General features: G+C 48.8%; 4 protein-coding genes across 8 annotated transcripts in view; 2 read left to right on the forward strand and 2 right to left on the reverse strand.

Annotated features, from left to right (window-relative positions):
• Positions 1-7,020, forward strand: part of LOC120452692 (G protein-coupled receptor kinase 2) — a 50,154-nt gene extending 43,134 nt beyond the window's left edge. For both annotated transcript variants that reach the window (XM_039637045.2, XM_039637046.2), the window contains 10 exons: positions 2,348-2,443; positions 2,522-2,642; positions 2,721-3,350; positions 3,454-3,559; positions 3,630-3,819; positions 4,314-4,562; positions 4,647-4,804; positions 4,865-5,074; positions 5,140-5,403; positions 5,466-7,020. In XM_039637045.2, the coding sequence (XP_039492979.1) occupies positions 2,348-2,443; positions 2,522-2,642; positions 2,721-3,350; positions 3,454-3,559; positions 3,630-3,819; positions 4,314-4,562; positions 4,647-4,804; positions 4,865-5,074; positions 5,140-5,403; positions 5,466-5,558 (2,117 nt within the window). In that variant the 3' untranslated portion in view covers positions 5,559-7,020. The remainder of the gene's footprint in view (positions 1-2,347; positions 2,444-2,521; positions 2,643-2,720; positions 3,351-3,453; positions 3,560-3,629; positions 3,820-4,313; positions 4,563-4,646; positions 4,805-4,864; positions 5,075-5,139; positions 5,404-5,465) is intronic.
• A 571-nt stretch (positions 7,021-7,591) lies between these two features.
• Positions 7,592-8,832, reverse strand: LOC120452583 (lysyl oxidase homolog 2A). Its single transcript, XM_039636871.2, has 2 exons — positions 7,973-8,832; positions 7,592-7,917 (listed from the first exon to the last, which is right to left on the reverse strand). The coding sequence occupies exons 1-2, from the start codon at positions 8,823-8,825 to the stop codon at positions 7,679-7,681; spliced, it is 1,092 nt and encodes a 363-aa protein (XP_039492805.1). The 5' UTR covers positions 8,826-8,832; the 3' UTR covers positions 7,592-7,678.
• An 87-nt stretch (positions 8,833-8,919) lies between these two features.
• Positions 8,920-12,530, reverse strand: LOC120452582 (methylthioribose-1-phosphate isomerase). 3 transcript variants are annotated; one of them, XM_039636870.2, is made up of 6 exons: positions 12,355-12,530; positions 11,337-11,485; positions 10,016-10,251; positions 9,726-9,958; positions 9,506-9,669; positions 8,920-9,447 (listed from the first exon to the last, which is right to left on the reverse strand). In XM_039636870.2, the coding sequence occupies exons 2-6, from the start codon at positions 11,466-11,468 to the stop codon at positions 9,118-9,120; spliced, it is 1,095 nt and encodes a 364-aa protein (XP_039492804.1). In that variant the 5' UTR covers positions 11,469-11,485; positions 12,355-12,530; the 3' UTR covers positions 8,920-9,117. The 3 variants fall into 3 exon arrangements, with proteins under 3 accessions (XP_039492804.1, XP_039492802.1, XP_039492803.1); XM_039636868.2 differs by having other exon boundaries at positions 11,337-11,491; positions 12,355-12,529; XM_039636869.2 differs by lacking the exon at positions 12,355-12,530 and adding an exon at positions 11,558-11,715 and having other exon boundaries at positions 11,337-11,491.
• Positions 12,531-12,665: 135 nt separating this feature from the next.
• Positions 12,666-13,535, forward strand: LOC120452584 (isochorismatase domain-containing protein 1). Of its 2 annotated transcripts, none has more exons than XM_039636872.2 (3): positions 12,666-12,876; positions 12,928-13,152; positions 13,215-13,535. In XM_039636872.2, the coding sequence occupies exons 1-3, from the start codon at positions 12,742-12,744 to the stop codon at positions 13,482-13,484; spliced, it is 630 nt and encodes a 209-aa protein (XP_039492806.1). In that variant the 5' UTR covers positions 12,666-12,741; the 3' UTR covers positions 13,485-13,535. The 2 variants fall into 2 exon arrangements, with proteins under 2 accessions (XP_039492806.1, XP_039492807.1); XM_039636873.1 differs by having other exon boundaries at positions 12,675-12,876; positions 12,943-13,152.
• The last annotated feature ends 5,716 nt before the right edge of the window (positions 13,536-19,251 follow it).

Genomic DNA, 19,251 nt, shown 5'->3' on the forward strand with positions numbered 1-19,251 from the left:
GGTTGGTTGGTTGCTGGTGCTGCAAGGGTGCAAAGCGAAGCCCAAGATGGGGACGCTATTTTTCTTATTGATTGGTTTTAATTAGGAAAGCCATCAACCGCAAATTAGCCTTGCGATGGCTTCATTAATAAGTTTTTATAGCACTTTCACTTCTCCATCCCACTCACCGCCATTACTTTTGTTTTGTTTTTCTTTTCTCTTTTCTATTACACATCCACATGAAGCTGAAAGCCAAACGCTCACATAATGCGATTTATTTGTTTTGAAAATGTTTCCTTGACTTTCGCCCGTCCTCCTGCAAGTTTCGCAATTTCGTAATTCATTGAGATGCGGCGTTGTTTCTGTTTTTACGCCTCGCCAAATAAATGCCGAGAACTTAACAAACTTCTTTGACGTCGATGGTGGTCATGGTCAGAAGCAGGCAGTCCAAGAAAGTTCCACTTTAAAGAGCACTAACGACCCAAAGTTAAACACTGCGATGGCATTTGAGAATTCCGTTTGATTTACTTCCAATCGAGATCCTTGAATTTAATAAACTGAATATATATGCAAGGCTTGGCATTATAATCCCATAATCCCACACATTTCATATTTGCTCATTGCCCTGCTCGCTTCTGTTGGCTAATTGTTACTTCGCCAAACTTCGGTGAGCCCCTCGAACGCTCTTCGCTTCACTTCGCTTTGCTTCAGCACTTGGCACTCGGCGCTCAGTGGCGCCGGCTTAGGGTTAACTTTTCCCTCTTCCGAAACTTCAGCGGGTAATTTCATTTAGCTAAGCGCGCAGAGCAAGCTCATCCTCCAGGTGCTGGTGGTGGTGGTCCTTCATGGAAATTACGACTGCCGCTGCTGCTGCCCTTCAAAGTTTGCGAGTTTATTTTTGCATAATTGCACTGAGACTAAATTAAATGCTCACGCACTGGGGGATCCTTCATCCTTCGTCAGGGAAACTTTAAGCCTGGCCAAAACTTTTGCCACCAGACTGTTGCCAGCATAAATAAGTGGCTAATGCTCTGTGGCCAGACAAGTCTGTGTATGCATTCGGCGTTCACAGTCCCAAAGAACGAATGTGTTTGCAGCAGTCCAAGTCCACCCACCCAGGCAGTCCAAGTAACGCCAAAAGCACTCCTACTTTGTAGTAAATGGCCGTGTGCTCCTTTGCTCCTTTGATCAATGTGTAGCATACTTTTCAGGGCACAGAAGAGGATGGTCAAGCAGTTCGGCTCATATGACGAATGTTATGAATATAGTGCATACAAATTAAACTAATTTCTAAGTGCAATTAACTGGAGTATTATTAGAACACATTTGCTGAACCATTACCAGATGTTGCTATTCGTACGACCACGACTGTGACTATGCGTTGGGCATATTAACCCAGTTTCCTTGACTGGCTGTGTTGCTGTTTCACCCGCTCCATCCGCTTCCGGCCGCACATTGTTGCGAACTCGCTTACGTTTTGCACTTGATTTTGACTGCTTCTGACATTTATGCCCTCTCACTGGACTCCACTCGACTCCACTCCTTGCCAGGCGTCTGGCTATCCACTTAATTTTCTTGCTGGATTTTATGGCTCCACTATTATCGACTGGCCTGGCACTGAGAGAAAGGAATAGGACTCGTTGGTAAAGTGATTTATTCAGGGTAATGAGCCCTTTTGTGTACCCACTTGTGCACAACAAATTAAGGGTCAATAGCGAAGGAACGACTTGAATTTGGCGACGGAACTGAACTCTCTGTCTGAGTTAAGTGTAAGCCCCCGAGATTGTGTAAAGCTCTGGCCAAGCGATCTGTCACCTCCGAGTGGCCACGTAAACCGATTCATTTCGCAGCTACAGCCGATCCAAGTGTCACAAGTCACGAATCAGCAGACGGGACTCAGTGCAGTTTGTTTGTCTTGTTTATGTGAATGCATTTTATGCATTTCGCATTGGAAATATTGTTTTTATGGCTCGTTGCTAGTGCAAATAAAACAGAATTGCCAGCATGACGTTAAACCAGACGAAAGAAGAAGGACAGCTTGTCGATGAGATGCGGATGCGGATGCGGATGCGGCTGTGGAAGCGGAGTAGCAATCAATGCAATCACGTCCACAACCCCTGTTTTAGTGGAAGCAAACGTTCACTTTACCTTTGCACTCGAGTGCCAGGGAAATCAGAAATCAAAGTTTGTTTGCTCCGGAGATGGGAATTAGGAATTCCATGCCATTCAAATGGTTATTCATAAAATGCCAATTGAGTGCTGTGGCTTTCGATGCCGAACTGCTGAATCCCCAGACCTTGTTTGCCCATAATAAATGTTTGCCAACTCACGTCTTAACTGAATTGGAATTGTGTTCTTTGCATTGCAGGTGGTTCCGACAGCAACAAGGGAAAGAGCAAAAAATGGCGCAAAATATTGCAATTCCCACACATATCGCAATGCATCAACCTGAAAGACAAATTAGGTGAGCTTTCCTTCTGGGAGTGCCAAATGTATAGTTCGTATAGTTTGTACTCACAATCTCACCCATAATATTCCACAGACATAAGCTATGGCTACGTGATAGATCAGCAACCCATTGGTCGTGAGCTCTTCCGTCTGTTTTGCGAGAACAAACGGCCCGTCTACTTTCGCTACATCACCTTCCTGGATGAGGTGGTCAAGTACGTTGAGTATGCAACCACTAAAGACTCTAAGGTCACTCGGGCTAACCTTTTCGTTTCCCGCTTTCCGCCTTTCAGATACGAGATCGAGTACATCTCGAACCGCATATTCATTGGCCATGACATCGGCCGTCGCTTCTTGGATGTCGAGGCACAGCTGGAGCTGCGCAACGGCAGCGGGGGCGACGCCTTGGATGCCGAGGCGCAGGAGGAGCTGCTGCTCAACAGCAGCAATGCCAATCCAACTGAAACAGCTGAGACTGAACACTGCAACAATACCACCGCCAACAACTGCAACAACATCAACAACAGCAACAACAGCAACAGCAACAACTCGCAGCACAGCAGCGACATCAATCACAAGAAGCTGGACACTCGCAATCACAACGGCGACGACGCCACTGGGAACGGGAGCAGCCACCAGGACGACGGGGACGAGGGCGTCAAGTGCCAGGACAGCCATGATGATGCGCAAAAGGGCGGTGGCGGAGAGGGAGGCGGCGGCGGTGGCGGCGGAAAGAGTGTCCATGTGGGCGGGTATCCCGACGAACTCGTGTTGGACGTGCTCAACGATGATCTCATTGCGCAAGTGCGTAACAAACTCAACAGCGGCGGCAAGGACATCTTTGCCCAGTGTGTGAACGCGGTTAAGGCGTTCCTGGCCGGCGAGCCGTTCCGGGAGTTTGAGAGCTCTATGTATTTTCACCGGTACGTCTTCGAATTTAAATATAATTTACTTAACATGGATTCCTCCTTGTTGTTACCGTGAAAAGCTGTTAATAATTGTCCGTATTTCTCTTCGCCCAACCAGATACTTGCAGTGGAAGTGGCTTGAGGCGCAGCCAATCACCTATAAAACGTTTCGCATGTACCGGGTGCTCGGAAAGGGCGGCTTCGGCGAGGTGTGCGCCTGTCAGGTAAGCCAGGAAAAAAGCCACCTGTGGCCACCTGACCTCGTTTTCACACACCTCCTCTTTCTGCGCACAGGTGCGGGCCACTGGGAAAATGTACGCGTGCAAAAAGCTGGAGAAAAAGCGCATCAAGAAGCGCAAGGGCGAGTCGATGGTGTTAATTGAGAAGCAGATACTGCAGAAAATCAACTCGCCGTTCGTTGTCAATCTGGCTTACGCGTACGAGACAAAGGATGCCCTCTGCCTGGTGCTGACCATAATGAATGGTGGGTGTTATCGTGTTACCCTGTTACTCTGTTGCTCAATTCTCAATGCTCAATGCTCGATGCTCTAGAGGGACCAATACAGCTGTCCATTGCCAGCCAGTTAGGGTTAATTAAGTGCTGGGTCTCTTTATCGGTTAATCCTGTTAGTTGCCCATTCCCATTCCCAGTCGATGGCATTCATGTATCCATGCATCCAGTGTCCTTCACTGCCAATTATCCGACAGTCCGGCATTTGCATGCATTCATTAAAACGATAACAAATGCATGTGTAATCCCTGCGATGATTGAGTTTGCAATTTTAATTAAATTCCTGGCATTCAAGCGGCTGGCACAATGCCGAAGTCATCCGTTGCCAGTTGTGTCCGTCCGTCCGTCCGTCAATCCACGACCTAATTGAATTTGTACACAAAAGCCAAAGCAAGTCAGTCAACCAACAAGGCTCACAGGACACGTCATTGTTTGAGGAAGACAATCAACGTCCTCTCCTTTTGCAGGCGGCGATTTGAAATTCCACATTTACAACATGGGCGGCGACCCCGGCTTCGAACTGCAGCGTGCCCGCTTCTATGCCGCCGAGGTGGCCTGTGGTCTGCAGCACCTGCACAAGCAGGGCATCGTCTACCGGGACTGCAAGCCGGAGAACATCCTCCTTGACGATCACGGCCATGTGCGCATTTCCGACCTGGGACTGGCCGTCGAGATACCGGAGGGCGAGATGGTGCGCGGCCGGGTGGGCACAGTGGGTGAGTATCCGCTAAGCTGATTGAAATTAATGCGCCCAGCTAAGCTACTTTCTTTCTTTCCCCCATTCCCTTTCAATCAAATAGGATACATGGCCCCCGAGGTCATCGACAACGAGAAGTACGCCTTCTCCCCGGACTGGTTCAGCTTCGGCTGCCTGCTGTACGAGATGATCGAGGGCCAGGCGCCGTTCCGGATGCGCAAGGAGAAGGTCAAGCGCGAGGAGGTGGACAGGCGCGTTAAGGTTGGTCATAGTCATCGGTATTACATGGATTTGGGCTAAACCCTTCTTTCCCACCCGCAGGAGGACCCCGAAAAGTATTCAAGCAAGTTTAATGATGAAGCCAAATCAATGTGCCAACAGCTGTTAGCTAAATCGATAAAGCAGCGCCTGGGCTGCCGCAACGGACGCATGGGCGGGCAGGATGTGATGGCCCACCCGTTTTTCCACTCCACCCAGCTCAATTGGCGTCGCCTGGAGGCTGGCATGCTGGATCCACCCTTTGTGCCAGACGTGAGTTGACTCGACCCATTTGCATACACGCCGTCGTGACCTAATCGTTTCACCATCATCCGCAGCCGCACGCCGTTTACGCCAAAGATGTGCTCGATATTGAACAGTTCTCCACGGTGAAGGGCGTCAATATCGACGAATCCGACACAAATTTCTATACGAAATTCAACACAGGCTCCGTGTCCATTTCCTGGCAGAACGAGATGATGGAGACCGAGTGCTTTCGGGAACTGAATGTCTTTGGTCCCGAGGAGTGTCCCACGCCAGACTTGCAGATCAATGCAGCGCCCGAGCCAGACAAGGCGGGATGTTTCCCCTTTCGCCGGAAGGTTGGTTCGACTCAGCTTACTCCTGAAAATAAGTGACACTAAAAACTGAATTTCTTTTGCAGAAGAAGCAGCCGGCCCGCACACAGCCCATACCCATTCCGGAGCATCTGTTAACCACTAGTCACAGCGTGTCCTCCACGACGGTCGAAAGCTGATAGCAGAGATCTGTCGAGGATGCCTTTAAGCGGACGCCTGACGTAGACGTCGACACATAGCACAAATTGCGCACAGATACCCCTGATCGGAAGAGTTCAGCAGGAGCATAATAACTTTAAAGCACAACCTAATTATAAAACCGAAACCTACATCGGTTTCTCCTTCAGTTGACGCGCAAGAAGCATTTTTGAAATTGTACTTTTACATCAAATTTTCTAAGGAAAGTTCAAGCTGATTTCGACACACAATATATATATTTATAAATGTTTCAAAAAGACTCCTTACCGAAACAAAACACACACACACATTGAGCACACATTAGAGAGTTAATTAATTGTAATAGTGGTAACATGAATACCACTTACTATACCACTTTGAGAGCTAAAGCCGTCAGTTTGTCACAGCACCCAAAAATAATGGTACTTAAATACGAGCGCTATTCAATATGTAAGTGATCATCTATAACATGCATCATCCATCCGCATCACCAGAAACCGGGACAACAGCGGATGGGCAGGAGCAGCACTATGTAGACGGCTGAGTAATATGTAATTTTTGTATAGTAGTTTGTGATCGACGGGACAGCGTTGGACGATAGATGTTCTAGTTAGCATTTGTAAGTTAAGAAAATGACATGAATACTCGAACACTTGAATGCATTTTTAACAAATACTTAACACATGCTACTACGTTGTACATGCATAGATACGATACAAGCGTGCAACCTAATCAGATTGTAAATGTAAAATCTTTAATTATTTATACGACTTCTAAGTTTTATTGCCGAACACTTTTGCTAAGCTTTTCATATCGTTCTTTTACTTTTTCTGTTGCCTAAGTTTAAGTTTGCCGAAGGTTCCCATGGAAGAACGTTATTACTGATATTTGTTTCGTTTTGCAATTGAATGAACAGCAAGTTATGCTAACTAATGCTAATTCATTGAGATATCGATGTCAGCTAGCGTCTAAGTTTTGTGTAATAGTAGCGTAGGCATTTTGTAATTAGCAATTAGCAACAAAGAAAGAAACAAAAACAAAAGTAAACCAATTGGAGAATTTATTATGTTAGTATGAAAAATTAATTATGATTATTGAACCGGCCGGCAGCGAGAAACGTGCCAACGGAAAGTCTTAGTTTCAATTCACTTGATTTAGGCACAACTAGTAAATTGTAAGGCATATAATGAACAACTACTACCAGCACAACCAACCAGCATACAAAACAGCAAACGCCATCAGCATCAGCCCCAAATCCAATTTAGCACTACAACTACATAAAGTAAACCAAACTGAGCAAGCGCCGAAATATTTATCTTTAGCAATTAAAGGCATATTTATAGAGCATCGTAAATACCAGATATACATACATAAATAAATCTATTCTGTAAGCGAAATAATACAAAATACAACCGAAAAGTCAAGAGATGGACATTCAAAAACAATAAACGTATTAAACTATCACGTTGTGCATCGTTTCATTCTATTGCAACCAAGATGGCAAAGTAAAATACGAATTGTAGATTTCACCCTTTGTAAGCAATTTAAATTTGGCGCCTAAGAAGTAAATTCAGTTCCTAAAGCATACTTTTGGGATGATTGCAATAATTGCATACTTTTGGGAGTGCGCTTCAGCAAGCTGTCTTTCTTTAAAGAATTCTTCCAGCTGGTAGACTAGCTACTTGCTGCAAATTATGTTCGCCTGGTATTAAAAGTCAAAAAACTTGCTCCGTAGCTCAGATCTGAAGTTAATTTGTCAAAAATATCGACCGAAATGAAGGTTTCTCTGATTTGAAATACCAGGCGAACAGAAATGTCAGCAGGTGGATAACAAAATTTCAGCAGCGCCTGCTGGTATGCAATACTTTTTTCACCGAAGTTTGACTGCCCCGCAGAAAAGTATGCTACAAAAAATAATTGCGCTAGTTTCATAGCGACGCCCAAAAGTATACCACGGATTATTATTTGACAGTGAAAAAACGGCCAATCCCCAAAAGTAAACTTTTTTTTATTTTTTTATTTATTATGAGCCAGGCAGATGTAGAATGTAGAAATCCTAGTATCTAACAGGTCACCAGACATGACCGCAACATCGATCTTACTTTCTAAACAATACATAAAATCATATCTTAAACCAAAGGGGCTTGCGCCGACAGTTAAAAATCCTTGTGGTCTGCTGTACGCCAGTGTAATCAAGGAGGCACTCGGCTCCGTTGTTCTCGAAGGATATCTCGCCCAGCTTGTACTCGGGATTGAGGGCCACCCGCAGGATGTAGCGTCGGTTGACGGGCACTCGGGTGACATCTACCCACTGGCAGTCCAGCACATCGGTGTAGGTGTCTGCGCAGCCCACAGAAATGCCTGCAAGGAGATGGGTTAGAAGGGATCACGTGGCAGCTGCCTCTAGCACACATACCTTGGGTGGTGTTGCCACAGGTGTACTTCTGCCGTACTCCTGGTCGGCATTCAGAGTCCATAAGGCAAAAGGAGGCCTTGTGTCCCTGGGCCACCTTTCGGTATTTGAGGTCGTAAACATCAAAGGTGGCAAAAACATTCATGCTGTGGTAGTGTCTGTGGCACTGGTGCCACACCCAGTCCTTGTAGTTGGCGTAAGGACTCACATCGGCTGTCCCCACATTGGAAGCCTTAACGGAAAAGCGAAGCAGTATCCTGGCGGCGTGCGGGTTCGTCCTTCGGATCACATAGGCGTCGGCGGATACACAGTGCTCCTCCATGGCGCAGGTGAGCCTCGACATGGGCACAGCCTCCAGGCGGGCGGATCTCTCAATGTCCGCCAGTCCGATCTCCAGGTCAGCCGAGTGGCTAACACAGGCCACCGTGCTGACGTTGTGGTTTCTGGCATTGCAGAGGTTCGGGTAGTGGGACTCCCGGATGCAGTCGGCTAGGCGATGCTCGGTTCCCCTGCACAGAGTGCCCACCATGCCCCACGGATGCTGCCGGCTATCCCCGTGCTCCGTACCCTTGCTAGCCTTGGAAGCGTAGCCCAGTCCCAGCTGTCGGCACACCACATTTGCCTCCCGCATGCTCCACGAAGTGCTGCAAATTGTTCCCCATGAGGCGCCAAAGTCAAAGCTCACCTCCACGCGTCCCTCGCGGAGGACTTGAATGCCGGCGAGCGCTGCCTTATTGGTGGCCAGTCGGACCTTCATGTTTCTGTAATTGTTCTGCACGTTTAGGCCACTGTTGTTGGCCAAACTTTGGCTGAGCACCAGTAGGAGCTGCAGCAGTTGAAACCGGAACGAAGCCATCGCCCATTCAGCGCCTTCTGGTGGAGTACACCCAACTAGCAACCAGTTTTAAAGTCAGCGGGAACAATGCGCCAGTAGGGTAACAACTGGCGAATGGGGCTACATGTGTAGGAGGTATATTGTGCGTTGTGCTTCCCAGCGGATCGACCCACATCTGCTTGGCAGGCGGGAAAACGTTTGTATACAAAACTCAGCTGGCAAAATGCCTATACCGAGCGCGCGTGCTCTGGTTTTTGCGGTTTCTGTTTTTTGGGGGTATGGAGTGCATGCGTAAACAACTTCTGTGCGCCGGTTAGGACTCAAGCAGCTTGGTGATAGCCTCTTTCAGTTCTGCCGGCTTGAAGACACCGCGTTCTGTGATGATGCCGGTGATGAGGGAGGCAGGGGTCACATCGAAGGCGGGATTCCAGCAGTTAATGCCCGGGGCAGCGATACGGTGCTCTCCCACGTGCGTCATTTCCCGGTCGGGCCGCTCCTCAATGATGATGTGATCGCCTCCGGGAATCGCCAGATCGATAGAGGTCAGAGGGGCAGCCACGTAGAAGGGCACGTCGTGGTGCTTGGCCACCACGGCAATCTGGTAGGTACCAATCTTGTTGGCCGTGTCGCCATTCGAAGCCACCTTAAGAAAGTAACAACAAATTAATCGAGAATAGTTAAACATTAAAGAGCTTACTCACCCGATCTGCTCCCACGACTACAGCAGCCACATTTTTGGCGCGCAGCAGAGCAGCCACCATGCTATCCAGAACCAGGGTGGCGGGGAATTTCTCGTGGACCAGTTCGTAGGCTGTGAGGCGGGCTCCCTGATTGTAAGGACGGGTCTCTGTGCAGTAGACGTGCTCTAAATCGGAAAGTTGGTTAGTAATCAATTCAAGTACTAGACTGTTAGGTACTCACCCAGTTTTCCCAGCTCGGCCAGTTGGCGGACCACTCCCAGCGCTGTTCCGTACCCGGCGGTGGCTAGCGAACCCGTGTTGCAGTGCGTAAGCACTCGGACAGAACCCGTGGATCCAGCGGGAGCAGCACCTGTCTCTGCCACGCGCTGTAGGATCGCCTTGGCTCCATTCGCTCCAATGGCTCGATTATCGGCAATGTCTTTCTTTAGCATAGCTTCGGTGGCGTCCAGAAATCTGTAACAGAACTGGGTTAGCTTTGTGTGCTCGTCTGGGGGCCAGTAAGGATGTTACCTTTGCTTCATCTCGGTCACGTTGATTGCCTCGTCCTTGTAAAGGTCGTTGGCCAGGGTGATGAGCTCGTCGGCTGCGATCTTCATGTTGACCGCCGTGGGCCTGGCGGAAACCAGATAGTTCAACTTGCCCTCAATCTCCTGTCGCAGTGATTTCTTGGTCTCAAAGTCCTCTGGGTTGATTTCAACGGCGAGGGAGAGGCAGCCAACGATGGCGATGGCGGGCGCACCACGAACCTTCAAAGAATCAAATATATTTTTGTTTGTTTTCATTTTAATTGTTCTTTGCGACTATTATGATCAGTATTTTCAGCACAGCATTCAAAATAGTGGTCCAAATATGGAATGTCATACCTCGTTGAGTTCGTAATTAAATTTCCTATCAAACTGTGTTTTCAAAAAAAAATTCTATTTTTTTCACATTTTGTGCAATTTTTGTGATGTTACCCCTTACAAAAAATGCGAAAATTTGGCCAAAAATTATTTTAACAGTCGTTCAAAAAGTGATTTGGTTGGTTAGTATTGGTAATTAGGAGTACAAAAATGTAATTCTTTTAAGTTTCTGACCATTTTTAGCCAAGTTATACCCGCGATATGTGACAGGTTTGGTTATATTATTTATATGTTTAATTGCAATGTTATAGTAGTAGTACTGCATGTACGGATTCGTCGCTTCAATAAAACTAAATACAAAAATTAAAAAAAAATTGTTCTTTAAAAGCACCCAATGTTTACAAGTACCCTTAAATGTTCTTGATATACTCGTATATTTCAAAATATCTGGCTGTCATGCTGTTGTCATGTCTCAAATGAGACCACCGTTAACGCAATAATTTGGGTGCTATTATTGTCGTAATTAATGAACGAGAGCGGAGAGCAGCCAGATTAGGTGGGTCAGCCTATCTTGGCTTATCAGGTGACGATGCAAAAAGTGGGGTAAATAGCTTACATGGAACAACGGCGAGGGCTCCACGTGACAAGGCGTGTGCTCCCAGATAAACGATTGACCAACAAGCTACCAAGCCACCAATGGGCCACCATCTTCTTCTGGGGGCATTAGCCCAGTGGGAACCGATCGCCGAGTGACGTGCGCGGAGTAGTTTTATTTTTGGCAAGCGTTTTTAAATTTTTAATTTCAATTACGTTATTTATAGCCGGGCAAGGGACATACGACAAGCGACATCGGACAAGCAAGCGAGCGTTGCGCAGATTAGGAAATGTACCAACAGGCATTTGAATGGCAATTTGCCGGGGGACGTGGGCTATTAAGGGTGGCAGGGAAAGGCGCTGGCCCAGGGCCACCTCACTAAAGGCATCCTTACCTGCATCTTGTTGATGACCTTCCAGCCATCCTCCACGCCTCGCACCACCAGGTACTTGGACTGACCGGGCAGGAGCAGCTGGTCGAGGATCTCCAGGCTGCCCCGCGAGTACTTGATCGACTGCAGGCTCATCTCTCCAGGGGATTGTTCTGTAACTGAAAGAGGTTACCGATTAGTGTGTAAAATGTGTAGGGTCAGAAGCAGGAAGAGGGGCAACCAACTTGGACCACCAAGGGGCGAATCGCTGGCCACTAATCAGTTATTAATGGAAGGCAATCAGTTTGTGTTTCAGTTTTGATTCAACAGCTTTCAACGCTCTCCAACGACGACTGCCAGGCCAACGGATCAGTGAGCAACTGAACGAGCCTCGCGGTTTGGGGCGTCGGAAGAGTTTGCTTCGCAGCCGAGCGAAAGTGCCGAGATCGGCGCCGGAAGAGCGGGCGGTACACGGTAAGAATTCTGTGCGACTTCCTCAGATGTTACCCTTCAGCGAGGGCTTAAGTGGGATTCGATTCATCCTGACAAATACCAATTGCAAGCGGATCGAATTGATTTATGTGCTGTTAACCAGCGTGCCTTCTTTTCGTGCAGTGTACGTGGCCAGGGGGTCGTGGCAGGCGGAGGGGCCTCGGCCGCGAGATCGTCGATTAATTCATGTCGACAGCATCGCTGGCCGCTGCCGCCCTCCGCCGCCGCCTTGCCCAATTGATAAACGCATAAGCGCTTAGACGCTTGGGCGCTGGCGTTGGATTCCCTGCTGACCAGTGTAGCCCGGCAAGAAATTAATCGCGCTGCTTATCTGTCGGCGGTTATTGGGCAATTTTGAGTGTGCCTCAATTAATGCGAGTGCAATTAGTTGGGCCGCACCGTGACAGCGACTTGTCCGCTGGTCCTGTGCCAACAAACCGCCAGATGGAATGCGTCGGGAGGGAGGGATTGGGCACTGGGCATGGGGATCACCACTTTGGGAGAACTTCAGGGCAACTGGTGGTTGCCATTGCCGTTGCCGCAAGCTAACCTCTCGCAGCTGAGTAGCAGCTGAATAGCACCCAACACCAGGTGGGAAGTGGGACTGGCAGCTGCCGGGGAGCGAAGTCGAAGATCAGATCAGTTCAGGTCGCGGTTATCGCATCGGCTACGCGCACGTTTTGTTACTTGATTTATTTTTAATTTTTGATTTACGAATGCAAGTGCGGGCAGTGTGGCCTCCTCTCTTTCCGCACAGAATACCAAGCCTGATTTGTTAAAGTCAAAACTCACCATTCCCCGTTACTGTGGTGAACTGTAAAGTTCGTGAGCTAGTCGCAAGGTGGCGCTAGCTAGGCGCCAAGTTCAAACAGAGCAACCGTTTGCCTTAGTATTTAAAATAGTTCATTTACGCATTATTACACACCCGGAATCAAACATGAGTAAAGTCAGAGGACCAGCTCTGTACCGCCTGGTGCCCTCGAAGACGCTCTTCATGCTCTGCGACGTGCAGGAGAAGTTCAAGCCGGCCATTCCGCTGCTGAGTTCGCTCATCGAAAACACAACTAAACTGGTGAGACAGCGAGAAGTGACAGGATAATGGTCGGGTTCTAATGGATTCCAGCACATTCCATTCCAGCTGGCAGGCGGCAAGATCCTCCAGGTGCCACTGCTGGTCACCGAGCAGTATCCCGAGCGGCTGGGCAACACCGTCTGTGAGTTGGACATCGGGCATGCCTGTGCCAAAGTTTCCAAGACCAGGTTTTCCATGCTGGTGGAGCCCGTACGTAAGATTATGACTGATATCTTTGGTGGCAAGCCCAAGACTGCGGTGCTTTTCGGCCTGGAGGTGGGTTATGGTTTGAGTTAGGGATTGGTTTAGCAAAACGCGCCCGCTTCTACTTTATTTAGACACACGTCTGTGTGGAGCAGACGGCCTTCGACCTGGTAAATGATGGAATCGATGTCTGGCTGGTGGCCGACTGCTGTGCGTCGCGTCTTAATCAGGATCGGGATTTGGCCTTGGAGCGCCTGCGTCACATCGGCTGCAACATAGCCACTTCCGAGAGTGTGATATTTAATCTGCTGGGGGATAAGAACAACAAGTCCTTCAAGGAGATTGCTTCTCTGGTGAAGAAGATCTCCGCAGACATGCAGCTTGCGCGCGCCTCAAAAAATTAAGGCTGGCGGCACTTTTCATGTCTTTCGGTCCAGTAAACCATCCTTCCAGCATATGCAGAGTGTGTTCAGCTTAGAAATTATGAGAATTATGAGAGAAGGACCCACCGGTAGGGCGGCCTCCCTGTCCTCGTCAACTCATAAACATCTCGGCCAAGTGGACAGCTGAATGGAGCAGCATATGGGTCTACCCCTTTTGGCCCAGGCGGCGCCTTATAAGAACCATCAAGGCACACACATCCCCACATCCCATGCCATCCCATCCCATCCCATGGCATCCCATCGATAGAAACAGCAGCTTCTGCACGGCATTGCTGCCAATTTATGCAATGACTTTGACTCGGCTCTTTGGACCTGGAATTGGCTGGCTGTGCAGTTAAATTTTATGATGCAATCGCAACAATCTCCAGCGCCCATCTAGCCATCTTCAATCGGCGCTGCAGGCATCCCAGCCAGCGCTGCAGCCATCCAGCGGTAAAGCGATCGTATCCGAGCCAAGTGATGGTGACAATGTAGGCAGGCGTCTGATTGACTCATAACAGGCCACGCAAACATCGCGATCTTGATCGCCATTTGCATGCCAAGCAGAGGAGGATCTCCGCCGCCTCCGGCAGCTGGCAATTTATTTGCCCAGTCCTGGTCGGGTGAGAGAGATGGGGTCGTCTCTCTAAGCCCCTAAAACCACTGCAAAGCGCAACTTATGGCGATGGCATCTCGGCACGCGATAAGTCAACAACTTATCCGAGTTCCTCGCCAGAGAAATGAGATCTGATCTATCCAATTAGGTATGCCCCTCAGCTGTGGCTTTAATTCCGTCCATGCCCATGCCCATGCCATGCCATGCCATGCCATGGCGGGAAAAGTGAATTGGGCTAACGGCAGTGTGCGTAAGCCTTTGCCGCCCAGGGAATCCATAAATTTCTGGCCTTGTAACTGGTTTTCATATTACCGGTGCCGCCAAGCTCACACCTCACATTTGGGATATTCATAAATTTAGTTTTCGTTTTTCTGCCGCACGATGCTGGCCAAGAAAAAAAGATGATAAATCTGTGAAATTGCCTGCGCGGTGTGCAAATGAATACGGCTCCATTTCCATTTCCACTACTTCCACTTGCATCTCCCAAGTCCGATTCGCGATCTGTGATCCTCGGCAGCCGTAGATGTTGCTGCCGTGGAAAATCGATGAAAGATTGGGAATTTATGTGCTGGCACGCCGGCAAGTGGCAACTGTGGACACGCTCATAGATCAAATCAGCCGGGGAGCAGCCTAGGCACCGCCTAAATGGCAGCTTCCTTGGGCAACTATAAACAAACAGGAATTAGGCGAAAACCCAAAACCCAAAACCCAAAACCCAGTCCCTCAAATTAAGAAATTTATCAAGCCACTGCCGGGTCAGCAACCAAAGTCGACTGGGTCCACCACCTCCTCCATCACAAGTTAATCCCCGCCGAGCCATTTATCCCATTTGAATGGAGCATTGAATGGAGGCTGTCCACTCCGCTGGCCTGGCTGGCTTGGCTGGCTTGGCTGGCTTAGCTGCCTCGAAATTCCTAAAACTCTGTTGACAAATGTGAGAATCCCTGGCGGCGCCTTCAAAGAGCCTACAGTGCAGCTTGGCTTACTGGCTGCAGCCTGGGTTCGCTCAGATTGCATAATTTATGGAGCCGCCTGCCCAAATTAGCCAAAATCGAGATGCTCCTCCATTAATGAGACATCTAATGAAAGATCGCTTGCATTTCCCACACTTTGGGCCGTGCTTGGCGTTTCTCATGCCACAATTAGTGCAATCATTTCTTTATGCTAATTATTCGTTCGTTTGTTCTTTACAATACCGCTCTTTCCAAAAGGGGCGCGGCCCCCGGAGGTCATAGGGAAAATTCTGCTTTGGTTGCCGCCTCCGAGTTCGGTTTTCAGTTTGCGTTTGTGGCCCCACGTCACCTGTTAACCCACAAAATGCATGTGGCCAGTGACCAGCAATTAGCCGAGTGAGATATTTATCTCCAGCCACTAAGTGGCTGCGAGTACGTCTAATTAGCATATGGCCCACAATGTATACATCTGCATCTGTTTTCCGCGTCTGGGGGCGTAACTCTGGGTGTGAGATGCCCAGAGCACACGTATTAATTAGACCTGGTTATGATTGCCGGTCTCGGCGCAGCAGCGATAATCGACCGCTAACAAGAAACGGACTATCTGGAGCCGGGATTTGGGAACTGGGAATTGTACATCGGATATGGGAAATGCGTGCACGGGAGCGTCGATGCCCCAATCAAAGAAGCGGATGGGTACTCAACTCCCGAGTATTCGTGGTTATTCACTTAGCCCGTCTGATTGTAATTTCGGGCTTTTTTTACCGAATTCTTACAGGTTTGCCTCGGAAGAGCTCAGAATGAAATTATCTTTTTGTTAAAAGAGAATTTTCAGATTGCACGGTACTATAGTTCAACGGATGGTGAGCAACGCGATTGATATTCATCAAGAGAAACGGGCCAATCAGTTGGGCATATTTCCCTGGACTTGTATCAGATTTGGGCCACGAAAAAGTAAAGAATGCATAGAGTACAGTTTCCTTCCAGTGGCTCCACCTGCTCCGTAAATTGAATGGTCAGGATGGGACAATGGGTCAGCTTGGAGGACATGGCGGCTCTGGCTCTCCTGTCATCGATTAAGATCGCCGCTGTTTATTTGCCGCTTGTCCGAGCGCTCAAACTAGATCAGGCGGAGATATGAATGCTGTTTACACCATGTCTCCGAATGTTTTCTCTCAATCCCAGTGCTATCTTCACTTTTATCAAACAATGCCGCACGGGCAACAATGGCGCGACATTTGAAAAGCAGTGAAAGGTGGCCAGTGGCCAATGGCCAATGCCACTGCCAGTGGTTGTGCTCCACTTGGCCGTCGGCTTGGCCTGGAAGAACCGTCGCAGTCATATATGTAACTAATTTGCTTAATAGTGGGCACAATTGGTGGCCAATTCGGCCTCGGTCTTGGCCGGCCGAGCGCTTGGATGGCCGACAAAAGTCGCCGAAAAAGATTTACACAAATTTATGCTAGAAAATCGGATTGCAGACCGCGTGCTTTTATATGGGCAATTGGCCAACAAAGGCGGCCAAGTCCAACACATTTGCGTGCTTTATGGCCGAAGCCATAAACCCTCTCTCCATCGCCGCATCAAAGTGACTTGGCTTGCATTTGACTTGCAGTTTGTGCAGTTTATGCAGTTGCAGTTGCAGTTGCCATATTTGGGCAGTTTCACTTGTTCGGGAATCTTCTTCTTTGAACTGAGGTGGGGGCAATTAGATATGCGCCTTGTGCACTTACTTTCTAACCAAATTAGCATACGCTGCTGGCTGGCTTCTCAATGCATTCCGCTTGGAAATTCCATCCTGCGACTGCAAAAGAAAGTGACAAGAGGATGGATTAGGATCCGCAACTCATAAGGAGCTGAGCTGAGCTGTGCTTTTCATTAGCCAAGTATCGATTGATTGCCTCAATCGACCAGCTTTCGCCAGCTCTCCGACCCAGCCCCAAAAAAAGAGCCTGCTCCTTGGGAAATCCACTTGACTTAAATGTCAAAGGCTGCGCCCGTGGTTCACTTCCCTGTGCGCCTAGGTCAAGCCATTGTGTCACGACTCTCCAAAAACACCTAGTCAAAATTGAAATGGTCGGCCGACGATGGTTGTTATTAAATCAAGGTAATTTGTGCAGTGCCTACAAAGATGCCGCCAAAACTCGGCGATTGGCAGCCGCGGAAAGTGAAGTTTTGGGCCGGCAGATTCACTTTCTGGCCGGGAAAAACAAAGGGCCCAAGCAGCCAGCCAGCCGAGAAATGGGCTAACGATAATGGCAAAAGAGGCCCGACCTCGCAGCCTCTAAATGGGCTTATTAGAGGCGTCGCTGCTCCAGTTCATTGCCCGACTCGAGCCGAGACTCCCACTAAAGAATACTCTGTCAAATGCATTCAATTAAGGTTAATTTATAGCCACTTCCCATCCGTAATTACCAAACGAAAATGTGTCAGTACGTTGGCAAAACTCTGCGGTTATGATTTGTGAAGATCTCCACTCGCAGCCATTGTCCATCCAATTCGGCTGGCCGTGATTAATGGAGTGTGTGGCCGGCCACTGGCCGCTGGAAATTGGCACAGTCTGCGGATTGGTGGTCAGTGGCGGTGGTCAGTGAGCGACGTAGGTGATGTTCCCGAGATCATTTGATGTCCAGTTAGCCGGTTTTCTTTGGCTTTGGCTTTGGCTCTGGCTCTGGCTCAGCTTGTCGGCCTGTCAGGCGGCAGCGCAAAACTGACAGCCAACATTGACATCCAACGACGACAACGGAATGGGTAAATAACAAGGGGCTACAGGCCGGGATTCCGATCCCGAGTCTCAGCTTCAAGTCCACGTCCACATCCACGTCCACGTCCGGGCAACGGTAGCCCATGTCGGACATTCAAATAATGGAATGATGTTGTACCTGTGCCTGACCCATATCAGTTTTCTGTGTGCCGTGTGCCTGAGGGGTTTTTTCTGCTTCGGGAAAAGTTCAGCAGGTCGCGGACGGAGGTTTTTGGCATATGAAAAGTGAAAATCCCATTTGAATAGGAACTGGGCATTTGAGCAACAGTGTAGCAACTGAGCAACTGCGCAACTGAGCGATTGAACAAATGAACGATCTGCCCCTCGAGCGCCGCTGGCAACAAAATCGTGTTGACAGTGAAGTGAAATGTAGGAGGTTTTATGCTGATTTTCACAAAGTGCAACAGCTGCTTGCAGCCCGCAATTTGCCAGGAAAATCAAAAGTGAAGGCGTTGCGGGAGATCTTCTTCTTCGGCCAAGGCTTTCATTAAATTTCCAAGCGAATTGCCAGCGATCTGCCGAAGAACCCGAACCGAATAACGATTTAGCTTTTAGCTTTTGGAGCAAACACAAAGCACTCGAACGCTTTTCACTCGAGCCGCATTTCCTTTTGTCTTTGCGATCGAACAAACGGGTTTTCCCATTGGACTCAAAGTGCGCTTTTTGACTCAAACGTGGGTCCCCGGGTATTGCTCTTTATTTTAATTTGCCGGGCGCAAAAATATCTGGGCAAAGTGCTAATGAGACATAATGACATAACAGCCGCCAAGGCCAGAACTAATTTATTATTTCTCCTCCGCACCCGAGCCGAGATCCCTTTGGGCCCATCCCCATATCCGTGCGATGCCACTGCACTTGGCCGGGCCAATATTTCCTAATATTCGCAATCATTTAACTTAATGTGCGAACATTAATTTTCCTAGCCGAGGATGAGGATGCGAATGCGACTACGAGTGGAATGGAAGGCGATCCTGCTGCCGGCTGTGGCGAGGGCAATCTGCAATCTCCGCCTGGATCTTACCGCATTCATCGCTGGGCAAATAACCGAACACGATATTCGCTAATGAGACTGGCAAACGCAATGTGGGCGTGTCGCCGTCGGCCTTCGTGAGCCAGCAACAACAAACAATTCAATTTTCAATGCCCGCGGCCGCCCAAAAACCAAGTATAAAAGCTAAAGGGGCAGGGGCGGCGGAATAAAACATTTGCAATTTATAGCTTAATGCATGCAACGTGCGTCAGATTGCACCGCCAGATTGCCAACTCCAAAGGAGGAGGAGGAGCGAGGAGCGAGGAGGTGGTGCCTGATGGTGGGAGTCGGACGCGGAGTGGGAATGGGAGTGGTGGTGCCATCTTTGACTTGGACACTCGGGACTTAGAGCCCTGATCTGCCGTATTAAGTTTCACTCCGCGGTA

Source organism: Drosophila santomea, chromosome 3R (genome assembly GCF_016746245.2).
Source record: "Drosophila santomea strain STO CAGO 1482 chromosome 3R, Prin_Dsan_1.1, whole genome shotgun sequence".
NCBI lineage: Eukaryota > Metazoa > Arthropoda > Insecta > Diptera > Drosophilidae > Drosophila > Drosophila santomea.